The sequence below is a fragment of the Ramularia collo-cygni genome, assembly GCF_900074925.1.
Source record: "Ramularia collo-cygni strain URUG2 genome assembly, contig: RCC_scaffold21, whole genome shotgun sequence".
NCBI lineage: Eukaryota > Fungi > Ascomycota > Dothideomycetes > Mycosphaerellales > Mycosphaerellaceae > Ramularia > Ramularia collo-cygni.
This window is the reverse complement of record NW_019716275.1, coordinates 536,083-554,167: the sequence shown is the minus strand read 5'-3', so window position 1 is coordinate 554,167 and position 18,085 is coordinate 536,083. Positions and strand designations below refer to the sequence as shown.

Sequence of the window (18,085 nt, the reverse complement as noted above, 5' to 3'; positions counted from 1 at the left end):
GGCCCGAATTAGGCTAGAAGGCCCCTATATAGAGCCCTACCTCGAGAGCCCTCCGCTCTCTAAGTAATATTAACTCCGTAAACTTACTATTTAGCGTATATATCTATCCCTATCTATAACTCCCTTATATTAAGAGATTAGAATAATTAGCTATTTAGTTAAGGGCTACCGCCGGAGGATAATAACGATAGCGATAGTAAGGATAAATAAGATATAGAGTTACCGGATAATAAGGTAGTAGAGCGATAGATACGGAGCCGGCGTATATAGATAGATAGAGCCTTACTACTATTAATACTAATAGCGAAGCGGCGATAGTAAGGCTTTAGTATACCTTCTAAAATAAACATAAAATAACGATATTGCCTTATAAAGCTCTAAAATGCTGCTTACTAGCTAATCTCGGTAACAGCGACATTACCGGACCGCAGTTCCTTAGTAGCTCTCGGCCGCTAAATTTCCGAACAATTAAGAGCTACTCTGGGCTGCGCTGCCCAGGCCCCACACACTTCGACTTYCACTGATTGATGATCCTCCATGTCCCTCTGCATCATCATCACTCGCTTGTAACAATCGCTCCATAGTAAACTTCGTTCGACTCCTGTCATCAAGCCGCTTCACGACTTGTAAGCTCTGGCTACGCTACCGGTAGGATCGCTCCAGACTCACTTTTACATTCACCGTCGCATCGGACGTCTTCCGGCCAATCCCGGCGCGTTCTGCGCGTGCATGGACTCTGGAGTCATGGACAACAACTCCAACGATTCATATCAGGCGATGATGGACGCTCTGAATCTAGCGTCATCCTCATCGGCCAGTTCACAAACTGTTTCGGATTCTGAAGATTCATCCGCCACCTCTCCGGCTGTTGCGCCCAGCGTTGACGGGTCCAGGAGATGGCAGCCCAGGCCTGGAGCGCAAACTCGCACCAGGGGCAGCACGGAATCGATGCAATCGTCGTCAACCGCTGTGCAGCTGCAACCTGTAGCGCAACATGATTGTAGACAGCCAATATGCTCAATGGCCAAGGTCTTTGAGACCACAGAACTCCTGGAAATGGTCCTCGGCCACCTCGAAACTCCCGATGTTGTGCAGCTACAGCGGACGTGCAAACACTGGCTGAGTTTAGTCAATAAGTCACCCCAACTGCGTGTCAATCTTTTCGTTCACGCTCAGTGGAATCGGGACGCATCAAAGTTCCAGCTTCTGAATATCAACCTTCCAGGTCTGCATTCAGAGCTCGATGAACCGATCAATCTAGGTCGTTGGATCCACATCAGTATGAGCGTGAAAGCCGCACGTATTATACTTGACTCGGCCAATCGTCACCTTCCCACACGACCCCAATCGATATCACGCAACTTTCCGGCTGACCGAACGTATCTGCCAGGCTTGGATGAAGATTTGCCAGGCTTGCATGGAGATTTGCAATATGGACGACTCCAGGTGGTCCAGCCTCCTGTGATCGGTATGCAGGCTTTCATCACACCCAGCAAACAACGCCAGGGTGGTGCCGACGGTGTGTCATCTCTTTGCGCGAAGCTCGCATGCGATGCCGGTATCACGCTTGGGTTTCTGGCAGAGACCACCCTATCTCTACTGACCGATGGGAAAAACAAGCACAATCCGGATGAGAATAGAAGCATCGTTTACACGGCCATCATCTCCTTCTGTGCGCCCGTTGTGGCTCTCCGAAAACGCAGTCTGGTCCGAACTGTGACGAGTATTGAATGGTGACGCCTGTGCTGTCTTCAGTCATGCTGAGTACGTCAGGAATTCCCTGTCGAAAGACAACAGGGCTCCATATCAATAATCGCGATCCGGGTCTCCAGCAAGAATGGCCCTCTTGACCACCCATCGATTCGTTGCCAGTGATAAGGGCCGTAGAAACGAAGCTCCTGATTATCTGGCTATATGCTCTACACCTACGTTAATCGCTGCGAAGAGTCGTCGCTCAAAAGATTGAAGTAAATTGCCGCGCCGAAAACCGCATCTCCTCTGCTCCAATGTCAAACACGGAAACCACGTTTTTCATAAAGACATCACCCAGGATACTGAGGCCACCGAGATTGGGCTGGATGCCCATGACACATGTCTCTCCACCAAGATTGATTATGAGATCCAACGAATTGACCCAGAAGATCTTCTTTGAAATGCTCACGCCAAAGATTGGCGCTTTAGCAGTGCAGTCCACAAAGTACACCGAGGTCGACTCATCATACTGCGCGGGTGGGTTGAAGGCCGCGGCGACTGCTTCAGCGACGGCGCTTGAAACATAGCAAAGTGTAGTGCCCGAGTCGACGATCACATCCGTGCCGTTGCCCACAAGAGGCTTCTTACGCGGGTTGTTGGTGTTGATCGGGTTGAACTGTGTGCTCGCGTCGCTGCTGAAAGCATATCCGTCAATATCGATGGTGTAGTACTGGTATACCAGGGCCCCATCCGTGGAGTTGACACCCACGGGCAGGATTGGAGTGCTGGCAAAGTACGGAGATCGCTTGACGTCGGGTATTCCGCCCAGCGCAAGAACACCGCCAATGTCATTGTTGCGGTCCAGGGCGAAGCTGAAGACGGAAGGAATGCCGGCGTTCGTGTACATGTTGACGAAGAGCGGATCATACAAGATCCTCCGTCCTTTGCCAGTGGTACCAGCGTAGGCTGACGTGAGTGTTCGATAAGCCAATCCCACAAGCCCAGATGAAAAGCCGTCGCCGAACCAGGCAGCTCGATTGACGGTAGCGAATTGCTGGTTTGCCACTGTGATGCCGGCCATAGTCACCGTCTCAAAACCCAGAGAACCCGTCAGATACTCTCCGTCAGCGTAGCTGATGTTGAAGTTCTGATCAGCTAATGGGGAGTATGTGGTCGATAGGGCAGGATCATAGACCGGCCCAAACTCGCAATAGGCTTCCTCCTGCTCGGAACCATCGTACACGTCGTAACATTGGAATCCGCTCGTGGCCAGCCATGGATCGCTACTACCGGTATCGACCACCACGAAGAAGTCCTCCCCACCGAATTGGGCCTGAGCGAGGAAGACGTTGCCTCCTTCAACAGCCAGCAAGGCCGCATTGCCACCCTAGAAGCATGCATGTCAGTGTGTGAATGTCCAAGGATACTGCTKTCAAGCCTACCTCAGCTCGCGCAGCCCTCGAGGCTGCGTTCATCCCTTCTTGTCTCATTGCCTGGATGTAGCTCGAACTCAAGGAAGCCGATTTCGCTTGTCTCAAGCTCAACACATTGCTCGTAACCTTTTGCTCGCGTGGTCTCTCTACCAGTCTGCCGCCTGTCGATCGTACCGTCGGAAGCCGGTCGATCGTAAAGTCGCCATATGTTGCGGGTAGAGATGATCTCTGGCTTGACGCAGCAACCGCGCCGACCATGAGAGCGATCATGCTGGCGAACATCGCGGTCCAATGTAGCCGTAGCGGCTCGCTGTCCTTATGCTTCCTGTCTGCGCTTCTCCCGCAGCGCGTTTGCGAAGTAAGGGGTTTCGCAATGCTGTCTCCTCAGCATGTCCGGACGGAGCWGAAGATCGTTTCTCAGTTGATTGATGTCGCTGCTCCAATACGCTGAATCAAGAGAACGCAGAGTTGGGTGTGGACAGCGCGTGCGGTGGCCCTTCGTATGTGTTATTGGATCCTTGTGGCACATGCCTCTCCCAGTGTTCCGGAATGCAAGCTAAGAAATTGCGGAACGCAACACCATGATCCTGCGTACACTCTCGTCTGTTCACTACACGGGACTCTTGTTCGCGCCTCTCTTCACCCAAGTCAAGAGAGTTGGAAGGCACCGTGTCAGTCACGGGCTAAAATGGCTGTATGTTCGGCCAAATGGATGCATAATAAAATGCCATTGGCCAACACATCGTGCCGCAAGGGGTGTGGGAATACCACTTCTTTCAACGCCGTGCCAAGGGAACCTCCAAGTCTGGCCCTGCCACGTTGAGATCGAGGAGAGCGCGTCGGAGCCGGCCCCGCCTGGCATTGGCTAGGTTGTATCCTTGCTCTTTCTCGTTTCTTCGTGTTGTCAATTTAGCACCAGCTTCATGGTTCGTCTTGTTCCCCCGGGGCCGACTTCTGTATTGGAATACTGTTCTGGTTCCAACAGTGTTGTTGTGCAGAAAGCTGACGTTCCTTGCTCAATAAATGAAGAGCAGCTGTCCACAGCGTTGTCGTTCAGCATTCCTGGCCATCGAGTCACGCTCTGCGCGCAGTAGGAAACCTGGGTTTCAACCATCCGTCCTGCTAGCCAGACCGATGAAGTTGTATCCTGCCGGCATTGCGATGGCCTGATCACCTCGTGGCTGCTCGGAGTAGGCTGCGAAAGAGTCCGTAGGCGTCCTTTGGGCGTCTTACTTCGCATGATCATCATTCCGGGGGGGCTCATCCTACGAGGCGTCTTTAGCGGAGGTGTTGACGCCAGTCTCGAGGTTCTTGTTGTGGACGCGTGCGAGAAGGAGCGGGACTCTGTCGGGATACTAGTCAGCGCCTCATTTCCTAATAGTCTGGATGGAATGGTTGGTGTACTCGAGTGAGGATCTCTCTTGACTTGTGGACAATGGAGCTGTAAGGGGACACGAAGCAGTACCTACCTATTGCCAACCATCTTGGCCTCATACCCGACGATGTYGGCTAGTAGGTAGAGGTCGATCTTGTCGTACTTGTCGTGGAAGACAATGTAACGCGACGTCAGATGTGCATCACTTTTGCGGTCGACAGTGGGTTGATCTGACGATCATGAACTTCACGAGTACTATGGCGAAGTACCATGGCGAACATTGTACGTGTTGGCGAATGAGAACTCGAGGACGGCAGAATGCGATCAACTAAGCCAAGCAGAAAAATATCAGACACGTCGTTGGCGGGACGCGACCGCTAGGCCTGGACAACCATGTTGACTCGATGGTGCCCTCCGAAGACAGCGACGCTCTGCACCCAGACGAGAGACTACCAACACGAGTGAGAGTACGTGAAACAAAAGTGGTGTCGAGTTTTGATTGACACTAGGAAGCAAGTAGGAGTTTTCCTCCAGCAATAACCATGAGCACGGCTCGCAGTCGCCGCCATGTCGTTCCCGTCGCGTTCTCTGCTACGGTGTTACCGTTGCATTCGCTTGACGGTGCYGTCAACGCCTTAACGCCACGCTTCCCATATAAGTACCACGCTAAACGTCACGCTGGATCAAGTAAAGCATCTACCAGAGGGTGTAGCCACCGTCGATGATGTTGTTGGAACCCGTCATGTACGCGGACGCGTCGGATGCCAGGTAGACGGCCAGACCGTTGAGGTCGTTGACCGCGCCGAGGCGCTTCTGTGGGGTGTTGTCGATCCAGATGACCTTCTGGGCGTCGAGGGCAGGAACACGGTTGAGGGCGGTGTCCATGTAGCCGGGGGAGATGCAGTTCACACGAATGCCGTAGCGGGCCCACTCAGCGGCGAGAGACTTGGACATCATGATGACGCCGGCCTTGGACGCGTTGTAGGCGTTCTGCTGCTGGGGGTAGTTGACGACGCCGCCAGACATGGAAGCGACGTTGATGATCGATCCACCGTGGCCGAGCTTGATGAGCTGCTGGCCAAAGGCCTGGTTGACGACGAAGGCGCCGATGAGGTTGACGTCCATCGTCTTGCGCCACTCCTTGGGGTCGTACTCCTCAGCCTTGATGTTGGACCTGCAAGCAGTTAGTGGCAGTTCGACCAAGAGATGATGATGAAAGTGAAGACTTACTCGGCGATGCCGGCAGAGTTGATAAGGACGTGGAGGTCACCGAAGCGAGCGACGACGTCCTGAACCGCAGCGCTCATAGCGCCGTCAGTGCGGATGTCGACCTCGTAGAAGACGACGTGGCAACCGGTCTGCTCGTGGAGCTCCTTGGCAACACGGTCACCGAGCTCCTTGTTGATATCGAAAAGAGCCAGGTTCTCAACACCAGCCTCGGCGAGAGCCTGGGCCATGTTGTTGCCAAGACCGCGCGCACCGCTGTGAAGGAAGTTAGTGGTGGAGTTTGGAAAGAAGTGAGGTGACTTACCCAGTGACGATGGCAGTCTTGCCGGTCAGGGTGAAGCTGGCCATGGTGTTGTTGAGCTGCTCGCGGACGGAGTGGGGAAGTGGGCGCGCAACGTGGGCCTCGTCGGAAGGGGCGACTGGCTTCGAGGTGGCGTACTTGGACTCGTCGAAGGTGTCCTTGGAGGCCGCGCCGTTCTTGAAGTCGGTGACGTGGACCTCACGCTCGTTCAGCTTGGCGATGGAGTTGAAGGCAGCGCGCTGGACCTGGAAGGAAGCGCCGCGACGAGCGATGCCGCCGGCAGCCTTGGTGGCCACACGGAAGGCGGACATGATGAGAAGTGGTAGCTGGTGTTGCTGAGTTGGATAGGTAAGGTAGGTGTTGATGGCAGTGGGTGTTGTGTGATGGTGTGATGGATGTGTGGAGGTGGATGTTTGAGGTTCGAAGAGTGACGGTGAAGTTTGAGCGAGAGAAATATTTATGGAGAGTGGAAGGAAGCGCTGAGGCGGCGAAACAGGGGTTCAATGCTTTGAAATGATGTGAAGCAATTGGAGGAAAGAACGCGAAACAGACTGCGCTCCAAGCTCGCAACGATCTATCAGAGACTACATATAGATATGGCTCCTGGGGGGGCAAAGCGCGCCAGATGAGTTTTCATGTGGATGCCGTCGTCGTTTTTTCGGTCCGCAACTCAATCTGCCTCCTGCCTTTAGCACGTTGTAGTCTCTTTTCCAGGGACAATTGGCCGGAAAGGGCGCTGGGCTCCCACGTTCCAGACGTCCATCACTGAGGTCCATGCTGGCAAAACGTCGCATCTGCCCCTTTGCTGTTGAACTAGATGTGTGAAACGTGCGTCTGCCGAGATGCGGTCCAAGCCGATGTTCACTTTGCAGTCAGTGTGCCTTGGGTTCGGTCATGAGCAATGGTTCGTTGAGCGGCTATCTAGGACCAGGATCCCGGATCTCCGTCCCTAGCTTTGATCCATCAGCCTTATGGCTGCAGAGCTAAGACATGCAACATGATGCAAAAGGAGCCGCCCCGKGGATCTCGGAAATAGCACAAAGGGTCGAGGGGTGGACTCGACTCGTACGGTGCGCGGTGATACAGCATGCAGCCTCACTCCGACATGCAGACCGCCTCCGGTCCCACAACACTAAGTTGACAACTGACACCGCTGCCCAGCTGCCGATATTCCAGCCGTTGTCGATTCGTCCAATGGAACACCCACATGGAGGGATTCGCGGCAGCATGATGCGACGCATCGCCCCGGACGGTATGCCGATGCAAAGCACGGTCCGTTAGGAGAGGCCAGCGCAAACATCACCCAGAACCCCCGAAATGGGATATGGGATGCTCGGGCCATTGCTAGACGGACGGGAAGCGTTGCGCATGACCGTCAAAGTCTTCGGCTGATTTTCCATCCCAGACACATCGCCAACGCGAGAACGAGCTCAAAATGTGCGTAGACTACCGCAACGATATGAAGGCAGCCGCGCCACGCATCAGCAAGGTTGACTACCATTRCGCAGCTGTGTAAATGGAAGTCCCCACGACCTTGACCTCGTGGCATTTCACGCCGATCTTCGTAGACTTGCGGTGTCGCACTCCGACCGGCGAATCAACCCCCATACTGCAACCACCACTGCAGCCCTACCCCCAATGAGAGCACCCGGTTTGAGGAACGTGGGTCCAGCCGCTGCAAGATAAGAGTAGCGACAGCTGTTGAAACTGCAACAAAGCAATGACGAGCATGGACATCTGCTCTCGAGCGCTTCGAATTCGGACAGAGACGAGACGAGCCGAACACGGAGATTGACAGGCCTGGTTCAGGACGAGCACGGCATATTTCCGGTTTCCTTGTGGGTCGGAGAATAAAGTTATGGTGACGCCGTTCAGGGCACAACAGTGTGATGAAGCAACGAAAAGACTTCCGTCACTTTGGAATCGACCATACCACGGCTGGCTGGTAAACACGGATCATCAGACTCGCGGTGGTTGAAGAGGATACAGAGCCAGCCATGATCCTTCCAGATTGGTTGTTCTAACCGCAGAGATTATTCGGTGGATGCTTTCGCATTTACTTGCAGACCGCACCGCGCAGTCTGAGCTATCGGAGTCTAAGGCATCATTCGTAATGCTCTGAACTTTGGCCGACTGCAGAAACAACGAGATGCTATTGCTCTTGGAATTGACGATTTTCTTCTGGTGGTCCCTCGGTGAAGCACAGTCCGGATTCCAACTCGGCATTTGCGAGCAACGATTGTCTGAATAGAGAGCGACAAGGACCAAGGACCATAATTGGGAGACCTCGGGCGATGCGGGATACCTGGCAAACTGTCAAYGGTCGGTTCTTCATATGCCCCCAAGCGCAATATCCTTCGGCATCAAGTTCTCCATACAACAGAATCATGTCCTGCGTCTGGTGTACTACAAAGTCCCGCAGTTTTGATGGAGACCGTAGGCTTCTCTGGCCATTCGATTCTGTTTCGGTACACACTACCAGCTGAGCAGTCGTCAAGTTTGACGGTTTTTGCTCAGTACTGTTCGCAAGTCACGGTCGTCGTCTTCCTCCTTCGATGATTTGCGATGCCGGCAGCCAATACGCAACGCCAGTGCCAGAAAGATCTCTCAAATTCGACTCCCCTGGAACATGAACAGATACGCTGAGGCGATGCTGGCGCAGGCCGCGGATCTCAGAGAATGTAACGATCAATGTCGGCGTTGATTGTCTTGAATGGATATACTCACTCCATCTTGCGTGATGGTAGCTGTGCCAGCATCATTACCCACGTCATTTGTGCGCATGCTCGCGGACAGAAACGATTCGGCTGTGCCTTGGACGCCAATTTTATTACCTCGCCGCAGCCAGCGAGGACAGGCAGTCCGGAAAGGCGCCCTGGAGGATGTCCAACGGTAGGGTTCTTTCGAATGTTACTCCCCTCGGAGACTGCTGGGATTGCCTGCCACTCGCCTTCTTTCTCTTCAAGGCCTTGTCCTCACCGTGTATGCAGGACTTCCGGGGCAGATCTGGTATTGGCCCGCTGCAGCGTAGAATTCTGGTATGGGCGCTTTTGAGAATTGGGCGCTGGACTTCACCTTGGCTGGCGTTGGACTTTGGAGCTTCATCCGCTGCAATGGCACTGGGATCCGACTGCTGTGTTGGTAGATGAAGTGCTGGAAGCTGATGCTGGTGTGGTCTGTTGTCGCTTAGATGGTGCCGGTCGCTGTCGGTGCGCCGACGAGGCTCTGCGCTTTTGGCAGCAGTAGCGAGCGAAGACTTGCTGGCCTTCCTGAGACGCCATCACTATGATGGACGAGCACGACTACATTGCTCGACCAAGTAAGGTTTGTGGTCTACTTAAGCGTCTGGGACCTCCCGTTTGAAGATCGCGGCGATGCCCCTTGGGTGGGCTCCTTTTGCGGCAAGCATGAAAAGCGATCAGTCGTTCGTTGGTGCGTTAACAGAGCGAGTCCATGGCTTCTCCCACGCCTGCGAACACATAGCACCCGCGGGCGCTGACTGAGAGATGTCGCCACTCACGACAGCAATACTGCCACCCTGTACAGAGGAAGATGCGAAGTCGTACTCCCTCTCTTGCAAATCCGCAGGGATACATGCAGGGCGGTTCGCGATCAGGCAGGCAGCTCACTTGCCACCGATTTCCAAGATGCGCCATGGCCGCTTATCCTGCGCCAGCCATGGCCACCGTCAGCCGGTCGCCAGCAAACGGGCTGCTTTGTGACAATGCCRACGGGAGCAGCTGCTTCGCAGTGGTCACAACAAGTGCCGCATTGCTAGCAAGTGTCAATGCAAATAAATGCGGTAGGTCGGAGAGACGCAGGAAGCCGCGTTCCTGCATACTGTGGGCAAACACATGGGACGAAACAGACGGTACTCAGACATTGGCGATCGGGCGACACTACTACACTACACTCTTACACGACTGCGGCTATGCGGCAATCTCCTCCACTGACACCGGTTTCAGGTGAACTGCCACCACTACTTCCCTGACAAGCACTGGAACACTTGAATACCAGATGCAGACTTCGCCAGGTTTCATTTGTGCCTTTGACGAAGCAGTTAACGAGAAGGGAAGAAACTGCTCTCATCATCACTGCGATTCTCCGTGTGGCTCGTAGGTTGTATCTCTAGGGAACCTCTCTTCAATCGCACATCAGGACAGAATGAGATCGGACATCTGCGGACATCGAGAAGCAATGTGATCTGGGCAAACAAATCTCACAGTGCATACTGCACGCGCGCAATCTTGCGTCATGCAGGTGCGGTGTCTTTCAGAGTGCATGTTGCAATCGTATGATCATTGCTCTCTGGAGTTTGCCAACGGTATGGAACATGTTTAGCGACTCCCTCTAGATCTTAGCTTTCGTATGAGGTGCGAGTAAGTTGCAATCTTTAATTCTTATCTTCTTCTCGGTTCTCAGTAAGAGAAAAGACCTATTTGCCAACAGTCCAGCACTGAATTGATATACACAACCTCAAGCAATACCCCTTCGCATTACTGTTCGTGTAGTGCGTCGTCCCCTTTTCCAGTCTCATCGGTTTCACCGCCCAGCCTTTGTCTTCAGACTACCTGCGGAATCCTCGACAGAAGTGAATACAGACGCTAGAAGCGCTGTTGCCGCTTTAAGAAGTCTCTCGCGCAGTTATTCACTTACTTCGAACCTTAATCTCTGAGCCGGAAAGTTCCGGATTCCAAGATCTACAAACACAAACAGCAAACCAAATCTCAACTTCCACCAAACAACCTCGAGATCCCCGCGCGTTCACCAAATACTGAACCGCACACCAACCATCTCAACCACATAACACTGCATTGGCGCCTCATACCGTGAAGCAAAACACGAGCAACAATGTTCAACACCATCGTGGCCTTTGCCGCAATCGCGTCGGCGCTCATCATGCGCACGACCTACTCCGCCCACAAGGTAGATACAATGGGTAACCCTTCGCTTCTCTGTCCTAACGTCTCCCAGTTCCGCGCACTCGAGCTCATGCTCATTGCATTGGCGTGCCTTTGGCCGATCCGCGTGGTCGGGTTTGCTCTTGCTGTTGTGGTGCTCGCCGGCATCGCATACAGTGCGATCACCAACTTGGGCATCGCGGTTTACCGCATCGTCCGCCATCAGATGGTCCCGACGGACGGGCCGATTTGGGCGCACCTGCGCGCGGAGTTCTTTGCCCTCCTCGAGGAGATTGTCTCCTACCGCCAACGTCCCGCAGACGTATTTCCAATGTGCGGCTCTTATCCCACCGCACCAGGAATCATCACAGTCATGATGTTCGGTGGCGCCACGGTCTCTGCAGTCACAACCCCGAGCGACTACGAGTCTGTGCGGAGAGACCTCATCCTGCAATACCAATGCGTCCGCGAGGCCCAGATCGCCAGCTACTTCGCGAGAATAAAGCGGGAGGCAGCGGAACGTCTCGCCGAGTCGAAGAAGAAGGAGGAGCAAGAACGCAAACAGAGAAAAATCGCGTTCGAGCAACACGCCATCGCGCAGCGGAACTACGCAAACCCGCACATGGCACACTGTCCGTTGACGAGGGAGCTACACKCTACGTGTCGGTGCCACGTTGCTGCTCCCTCGCAGCTCAAAGAGTCTTGCCGGACGTACGCGGAGCCGCGCAAGCCATCGCCCTTCGAATACGGGCAAGGCGATAAGAGCAACGGCTACCGCGCAGGGTGTCGGCGCAACGCCGCAGAGCGCCGCCAGACCCGCCCTCCTATTGCTGCTGTTGCCGCTAAGCAACCATGGTCCGCGGTAGAGAGCGAAGCTGCTCTGGCAAAGCTGAGAGCTGGTCTCGGAATCCCAGACCCGAGAACATCGCCTCAGGTGCTGAATCAGTCAGACGTCTGCTACTGGACCATCTGGCACTATCCGGAGGTGCGGGAGGCCTACCGTCAGTGGCAGGCGAATCACGCGATGCCGCCTCCTGTCCAGCAAGGCTATGCTGCAGGCTACCCGCAGAACCCTCCCGCCGCTCCTCCGGCTGCTTCTCCTGTTGTTGCCGCTCCTCCGGCTACTGCTTCTTTTGTCTCCGCTCCTCCGACTGCTTCTCCTTTCGCTGCCGCTTCGACCACCGCTGCTCCTCCACCTGCGGTAGCAATGCCGCCACAAGGCACTTCTTCTTCCTCTTCTTCCGCCGCTGCTGCACCGACGCAGCCCATCCGTAATGCGCAGGCGCCGCCACCGAACGGTGTCACGCCTTTCATCATGACGTCGGGCAACAGTGTCTCATCCTCCATGCCTGCTCAGGCCTCTGGTCCCCCGGCAGCGACAACGACACAGCCCATCCGAAATGCGCAAGCGCCGCCGCCGAACGGCGTCGCGCCTTTCATCATGACGTCGGGCAACAGTGTCCCATCCGCCATGCCTACTCAGGCCTCTGGTCCACCGGTAGCGACAGTGACGGGATTTAATAGCACGATCGCTACCACAAACGCACCTGGGCCTGCGAATCCACAAGGCCCAGCACCAACCATCACAGCTCCGACATTGGCTCCAAATTCCAATGGTCTCCTTTTCCCTTCTGTTGGCCCTGGTTGTGGATCTTTGGAACACAATCCCATCATCAACACACAAGGCAAGATGCCCAAGGACAAGATGGTCAAGCGCTTGATGCAGCAGCTATTATGGCCTCTTAGCAGCTTTGACCGCAACAAGCCAAACGATAGCACCGCACCCCTGACCTTGGCCCAGTCTCTCGATGGCCTTCTGAGCCACATCACTGCACTCCATCAGTATGTTGCCTTGGATGGGGTCTGGCAGACGAACAAGATCGGCTATCAATTGGCTGCTGCGGTCGGCTTCAAGGGGCTGGAGTGGGAACATGTCAAGACCGAACTCGGCGCATATGCTCAGATGGGAGTCCAATCGCCAGATCAACCCAAGGTTCTGGCCGCATTGGACGCTTTCAACAAGCTGGACCAGCTGATTCCAGCGGGCGTAGTTGGGTAGACGTGTTACTTGAAGTGGTGAGCGAGTGGCAAGGTGGAAGATCGGCGGAATGGAGAAGAAGCTTTTGGAGTGGATATCGAACGAGATATGTTGGAGCACCGCCTGGGGACAGGATGGATGACGTTGGCAATGAGGTAGTGAGAGGAGGGAACAGCTCGGAGCGAAGAGGAGGAAGAACGTTTGGATCGCTTAGCCAGAGCAGATCACGTTGTCCGGGGAGGAAGGCTTGAGGGAAGGATGCGTTACGTTGGGATCGCCGCAAAAGGGCAGATCACGTTCGCAGAGGATGATGGAGGCTGTTTCGCGGTGGACTTGGAGGATATGCGCTGGGATCGCTGCAGAAAAGCAGATCGCGCTGGACATGGGCCAGGGAAGGAGAAACGGTTGTGTTGCGTTGGATCGCCTGTACAGAGCAGATCGCGTGTGCAACGAGAAAAAAGCATCTTCTGTCACGATACAATTTTACGGATCATATCCAATCTTCTGGGAAAAGTGCCGTCTGGACCTACCTGCCTCCAAGACGCTCCTGTAGTCCTTCCGTGCATGTTGTGCTTCCCCTTGGTGATGTGACCGCCCTGCAGCGCTACAGTCCTAGCAGCCTCGAACAGGTTAGGAGCTGCCGTATCCTAGCGTCTTACTATTCCGATACTCCAGGAGGCTCTATGTTATGCGCGGAGGTCTCACTAATTGGCTTGGCTTCCCCGGCGACCAGGTAGCGATGGAAGATTCCGAGAGGGAGACAGGGCTGAGCCACTAAGGTATTTTACATATGCCTCTAAACGAAGGCTTGACATCATCTTCTTCCCCTTCTTCCTCTGCCACCATATGATGGAAATGTACCGCCTATCTGATTTCTCCCTATGTATAATACCAACATCGTCACTCGTCTAACAGCATGTAAGATCCAACCAGTTTGGAAGATTTGCAATGTAAATGCCAATTATCCCCTACCCTAACCCTAACCCTCTAGCACCATTTCTCTTCCAGCCGACGATGGTAGTGGCATTCATGATGCGGTAGACAGGCGAAGATTGCCGGGGTTCGATGAAAGCGCGGAGATGATGGCTTGGAGACGACTCCAAGTGTCTCTTGGTACAACACACTCCGACAGCAGTATCAGCGTTGTAGTGCTGACGCCGAGTGACTACGGCCATCTCATCTCCGAGCGACACGACGGAAATTTCCGTTAGCGWCACGAACTTGTTAACGCTACTAGGATCATACCGTTCCTGTCTCAGAAGTAGGTCGTCGAGGAGCATATATATATCATTCGACGTATCGTCGACGATTTCTTGCTCCATCCGCACTGCACGCGATCCAAGGACCATTCTCCAGTGTAGGTTTCCATCTTTCTTACTTGCCTCGCAGTGAAGAGCTGACCATCTCCCAAGCCAAACGAATCTTCAACAACAATATGAAGTTCTTCGCCTTTACCCTCGCCCTCCTAAGCGGCATTGGAATGACTTCCGCCGCAGCTCTGCAGAAACCAGTCAATGGTCTTGAGGAACGCCAGGGCTGCGTTTGGTTGACCTGTTGCAATGCGGGCGGTAGGCGGCTACCACCTGCTTGTTACCCTGGATTTTGTGATGCTGGTTTCGTAAGTACATTGGAAGCATATTCAGCTGCTTCGTGGAATCCGACTGATTTTCGTGCAGCGCGATTGCAGCGCTGGTAGGTAATTGGGAATGTCCGATGTGGATAAAGCGCCTTGGTGCATCCGAGTGGAATGCGACGTCTAGAGGACTACGCTTTAGCAGGATTCTCAGCCTACGTATCGGAAAGAAGCATGGGAAGGATATCAGACCGTTCTTTGTCATTATACTCGCTGCGTCAAGGTGCTGTGGAGCTGTTGGTCAAGGAGGACGATTCACCGAAGGGCATTGCAACTCATGTACATCGWTTTGTCAAAGAAGCAGACTTCCAATCCATGTTTGATCGTTGATGATTCCACTGGTCATGGAGTGATGAAACTCCGCTACGACATCGTGGCGCCGGACGGCTCGTTTGACCACACTCATGATATTGAGCCGGCCGGGGGAAGCAGCTGAGAGTAGGGAGGAGACGGAAAGTGCCGTACGTTCGACCGGGAAACAGTTGTCTATTAAGGTAATAGTACTGTTCCGCCGCGCCATCACCCCTGGACGCTAGAAATCGCCAAGACTTGGCAGGATTATAGTCGGTAGAGGCCAAGCAAGTAGACGCTAGGAAGCTATTTGTGCCGCGTAGTAGCCGCGCCGTGAGGGTCGGCGTTGGTACCTTGGTCTTGCTTTCGTATAGTAGTCTTACTTCGGTATAGGCAGTGGTCTTGCTTTCGTCTAGCGGCGGTCATGTGAAGAGCGCGGCGTGCGACAGGAAATCGTACAGGCGCAAGGTACCAGGTACCAGGTAGGGTTGCTATGCATTTCAAGATCATCAGATTGCGCCCATTTACTGATCGTTGACAGTGTGTTGCTGTTCTCGTTGCAAACGTGGTCTTTGCCTTGGCAGATCATGAACGTGTCCCCGATTATGGAAGGTGTAGCAGCGGGAGACGTACTTGACAACACGCGCAAGTGTTCAGTGCAGCTGGTACAGACCTTCACAATAATTTTATAGATATAATCTTCTCAAGTCCAGACTCTTACACCACCATCCGCACCACCACTAACAATCCAAGCCTCGCTAGGATGCCACTCCACACTCAGAACTCCCAAATCACTCTTGATCCTATGTCCCCTCAACACCTTCAACGGCACAACAGTAGCATTCTCCATACTGTCACCCACGACCTTTCCATGGAAGACCTGCAGAGTACCATCATCCGAAGCATCCACGAACAATGGGTAGGAATTATGAAATGTGACATCCCGAATCGCCTTGCTGTGGTATCGGAGAGTCTTGTAAGGTGTCGCACCGAGGTCGAGATCGTGCCAGAGTAATCGCTTATCGTACGAGGAGATGAGCAAGTKAGAACCTTGTGGATGGAGAGAGATGGCGGAGATCCAGCGAGCACCGGGCATGAGTTCCTTCTCCATTTTCTGCGCTTGCAGATCGTAGATTCGGACACGCTGTCGTGTAGCGACGAAGAAAAGAGGTTTACTAGGGTGGAAGCAGACGCTTTGCGCCAGTCCCTTCAGCCGTTTGAATGGGAATTGCGTCTGGTGTTTGGAGAGGGTGTGGATTGCGATAGCCGTTGAGGTGGAGGAAGTGTTGGGCGTCACAGTTGAGAAGTACTCGCCGCGTCTGTGCCAGGATAGTGTTCTGGGTGTGCTGCGGAGTGTGAGTGTCAAGACCACACCTTTGTCTTGGAGCGAGGCTGGTGGACGGGCCCATTGTGCGGAAGAAGACTTGTCCTTGCCATCGGCAGATTTGGTGGCCGCCTTTGGATTGGAAGCGGCATAGCCAAAGCCCGCATCAAGAGTCTCGAAAGAGGATGTGAGGATCTCCGGATCGATCGAGTCGAGCTCTGGAACGATGAGGTGTACTGTATCGCCACAGCAGACCCCCAAGATGCAATTCGCTGGGCCGGGGCGCCAAGTCACGACATTGACGGGGTCGCCAGTGGAAAGACGTACGCGCCAGGCTTGTCGAGATGTTTGAAGGTCCCAGACGCGCACAGTGCCATCATCACCACCAGATGCCACATATCTACCAGCGGGATGAACAGCCACACTCCGTACACGACCTTCGTGTCCTGTGAAAAYCTTGGTGCAGGTTGTTGGGAAGGGCTTGAGCTCAGAGGGATCCGGCAATTTAGGTAGCAGGGATTCCGGGTCGATGTTCAGCTTGCTGCGGCGCACACGAGGTGCGAGATACAAGTCCAGACAGCGCTCGAACTTCTCTTTGACAAAGGTTGCGTAACCGGGAACCTTTCGCAACGCGGAGTGGTCCTGTGGGAGGAAAGGTCGGTCTCGATCCTCCTCGTCCTGCTGCTCCCATGCCTCACGTTCGTGCTGATCAGGTAGGTACTCTGGTGGCGGGTGGTAGCTCTCCTCGTAGCCTGGCGGTGGCAGCTTTGGTGCGGGTACGTTCATGACATGGTCCGGACGGGGTGCTTCATTCGCCCACACATCGTATCGAATGAATTCGTTCTCAGCTTCTTCCTGCTCACGCTCTTCCTCAGTCTGTTCACGGAATGGTTTGATGCGACCGTCCTTGATTGCCTTGACCATCTTCATCACCCGTTTATGCTCATGCATTGAGGGAACAAAGCGACGCTTGGGTTCTGGCGCCGCAGTGAGCGGCATGACCATCTCCATACCCTTCCCGGTGAAGTACTCGACCATGTCTGGATAAGGATCGTAGCCATCACCATCCCGCYCATTGCGGGTCAGCTGCTTCAATGTTTGCAGCTCGTCGGCAGTCAAATTGAGCGGCTTGCCCGTTGCAGGATCCGTCAGGCCAGTCCAGCCTTCGGGAATGTCGATGCTGTCAAGAAGCGAGTCCAAAGCATGGCCCTTGGCTGGACGAGCAATACGCTTGCCATTGATGTCGTAGCCAATATGAGGGTAGGCGTCGTAGTACGATAGTGGGATGTCGCCTATCGTATTGGTTGGGATGCGCGCAWCCGAGTCGTCCGAATCGTACACTGGATCGATCTCGCCGTAGACGTAGCGCTCGTTCCCGTTGGCATCCTCTTCGATGCGGAAGTTGCTCTTTTCTGTGGTGGAGGAGGATGTCTTCAGATCGCGCAGCTGCTGGCGGATATCCTGCTCGTCATCGGAGGAGGGGATTTCATCGCTGTCCAGTTCTTCATCTTCGTCTTCTTCGTCCTCTTCGTCCTCTTCTTCGTCGAACTCGTCGCTCCCGCCCTCGCTGTCGCTGTCGCCGTCGTCGAATGCGCCATTCACCACCAATCCCTCGTCTGCATCTTCCACAACATCATCAACTTCCGGCCGTGCAACCTCTACCACCTTCCGCTTTTGTCCTGCTCTTTGTGGGGCCATGTCGCTCAATTGTGTGCAGAGCTGGTTGGGCGATTGGGGTCAAAAGTTCCCAGCTCGAAATCTCAAAATTTCCAGGTCCGCGTCGGCGTTCATGCGCCGAGATCGACAAACCTAAGGCCGGCGATCCTTCAGGATTCCCGCAGCTTCAGCTCACCTCCATCCTCCGTTCCCC

General features: G+C 54.2%; 6 protein-coding genes; 3 read left to right on the top strand and 3 right to left on the bottom strand.

Moving 5' to 3' along the window:
• Window positions 1-729: 729 nt before the first annotated feature.
• RCC_10312 (uncharacterized protein) lies at window positions 730-1,737 on the top strand (the record flags this gene model as incomplete). Its single annotated transcript, XM_023775543.1, has 1 exon — window positions 730-1,737. One exon carries the CDS (start codon window positions 730-732, stop codon window positions 1,735-1,737), a length of 1,008 nt encoding a protein of 335 aa, XP_023631311.1.
• Window positions 1,738-1,954: 217 nt separating this feature from the next.
• Window positions 1,955-3,407, bottom strand: RCC_10311 (uncharacterized protein; the record flags this gene model as incomplete). XM_023775542.1 has 2 exons in its annotated part: window positions 1,955-3,079; window positions 3,135-3,407. The coding sequence occupies 2 exons, from the start codon at window positions 3,405-3,407 to the stop codon at window positions 1,955-1,957; spliced, it is 1,398 nt and encodes a 465-aa protein (XP_023631310.1).
• Window positions 3,408-5,196: 1,789 nt separating this feature from the next.
• On the bottom strand, window positions 5,197-6,339 carry RCC_10310 (related to D-arabinitol 2-dehydrogenase; the record flags this gene model as incomplete). XM_023775541.1 has 3 exons in its annotated part: window positions 5,197-5,674; window positions 5,731-5,982; window positions 6,032-6,339. The coding sequence occupies 3 exons, from the start codon at window positions 6,337-6,339 to the stop codon at window positions 5,197-5,199; spliced, it is 1,038 nt and encodes a 345-aa protein (XP_023631309.1).
• A 4,540-nt stretch (window positions 6,340-10,879) lies between these two features.
• Window positions 10,880-12,988, top strand: RCC_10309 (uncharacterized protein; the record flags this gene model as incomplete). Its single annotated transcript, XM_023775540.1, has 1 exon — window positions 10,880-12,988. One exon carries the CDS (start codon window positions 10,880-10,882, stop codon window positions 12,986-12,988), a length of 2,109 nt encoding a protein of 702 aa, XP_023631308.1.
• Window positions 12,989-14,402: 1,414 nt separating this feature from the next.
• Window positions 14,403-14,667, top strand: RCC_10308 (uncharacterized protein; the record flags this gene model as incomplete). XM_023775539.1 has 2 exons in its annotated part: window positions 14,403-14,585; window positions 14,644-14,667. 2 exons carry the CDS (start codon window positions 14,403-14,405, stop codon window positions 14,665-14,667), a joined length of 207 nt encoding a protein of 68 aa, XP_023631307.1.
• A 927-nt stretch (window positions 14,668-15,594) lies between these two features.
• Window positions 15,595-17,913, bottom strand: RCC_10307 (related to Ribosome biogenesis protein erb1; the record flags this gene model as incomplete). Its single annotated transcript, XM_023775538.1, has 1 exon — window positions 15,595-17,913. One exon carries the CDS (start codon window positions 17,911-17,913, stop codon window positions 15,595-15,597), a length of 2,319 nt encoding a protein of 772 aa, XP_023631306.1.
• Window positions 17,914-18,085: the final 172 nt, after the last annotated feature.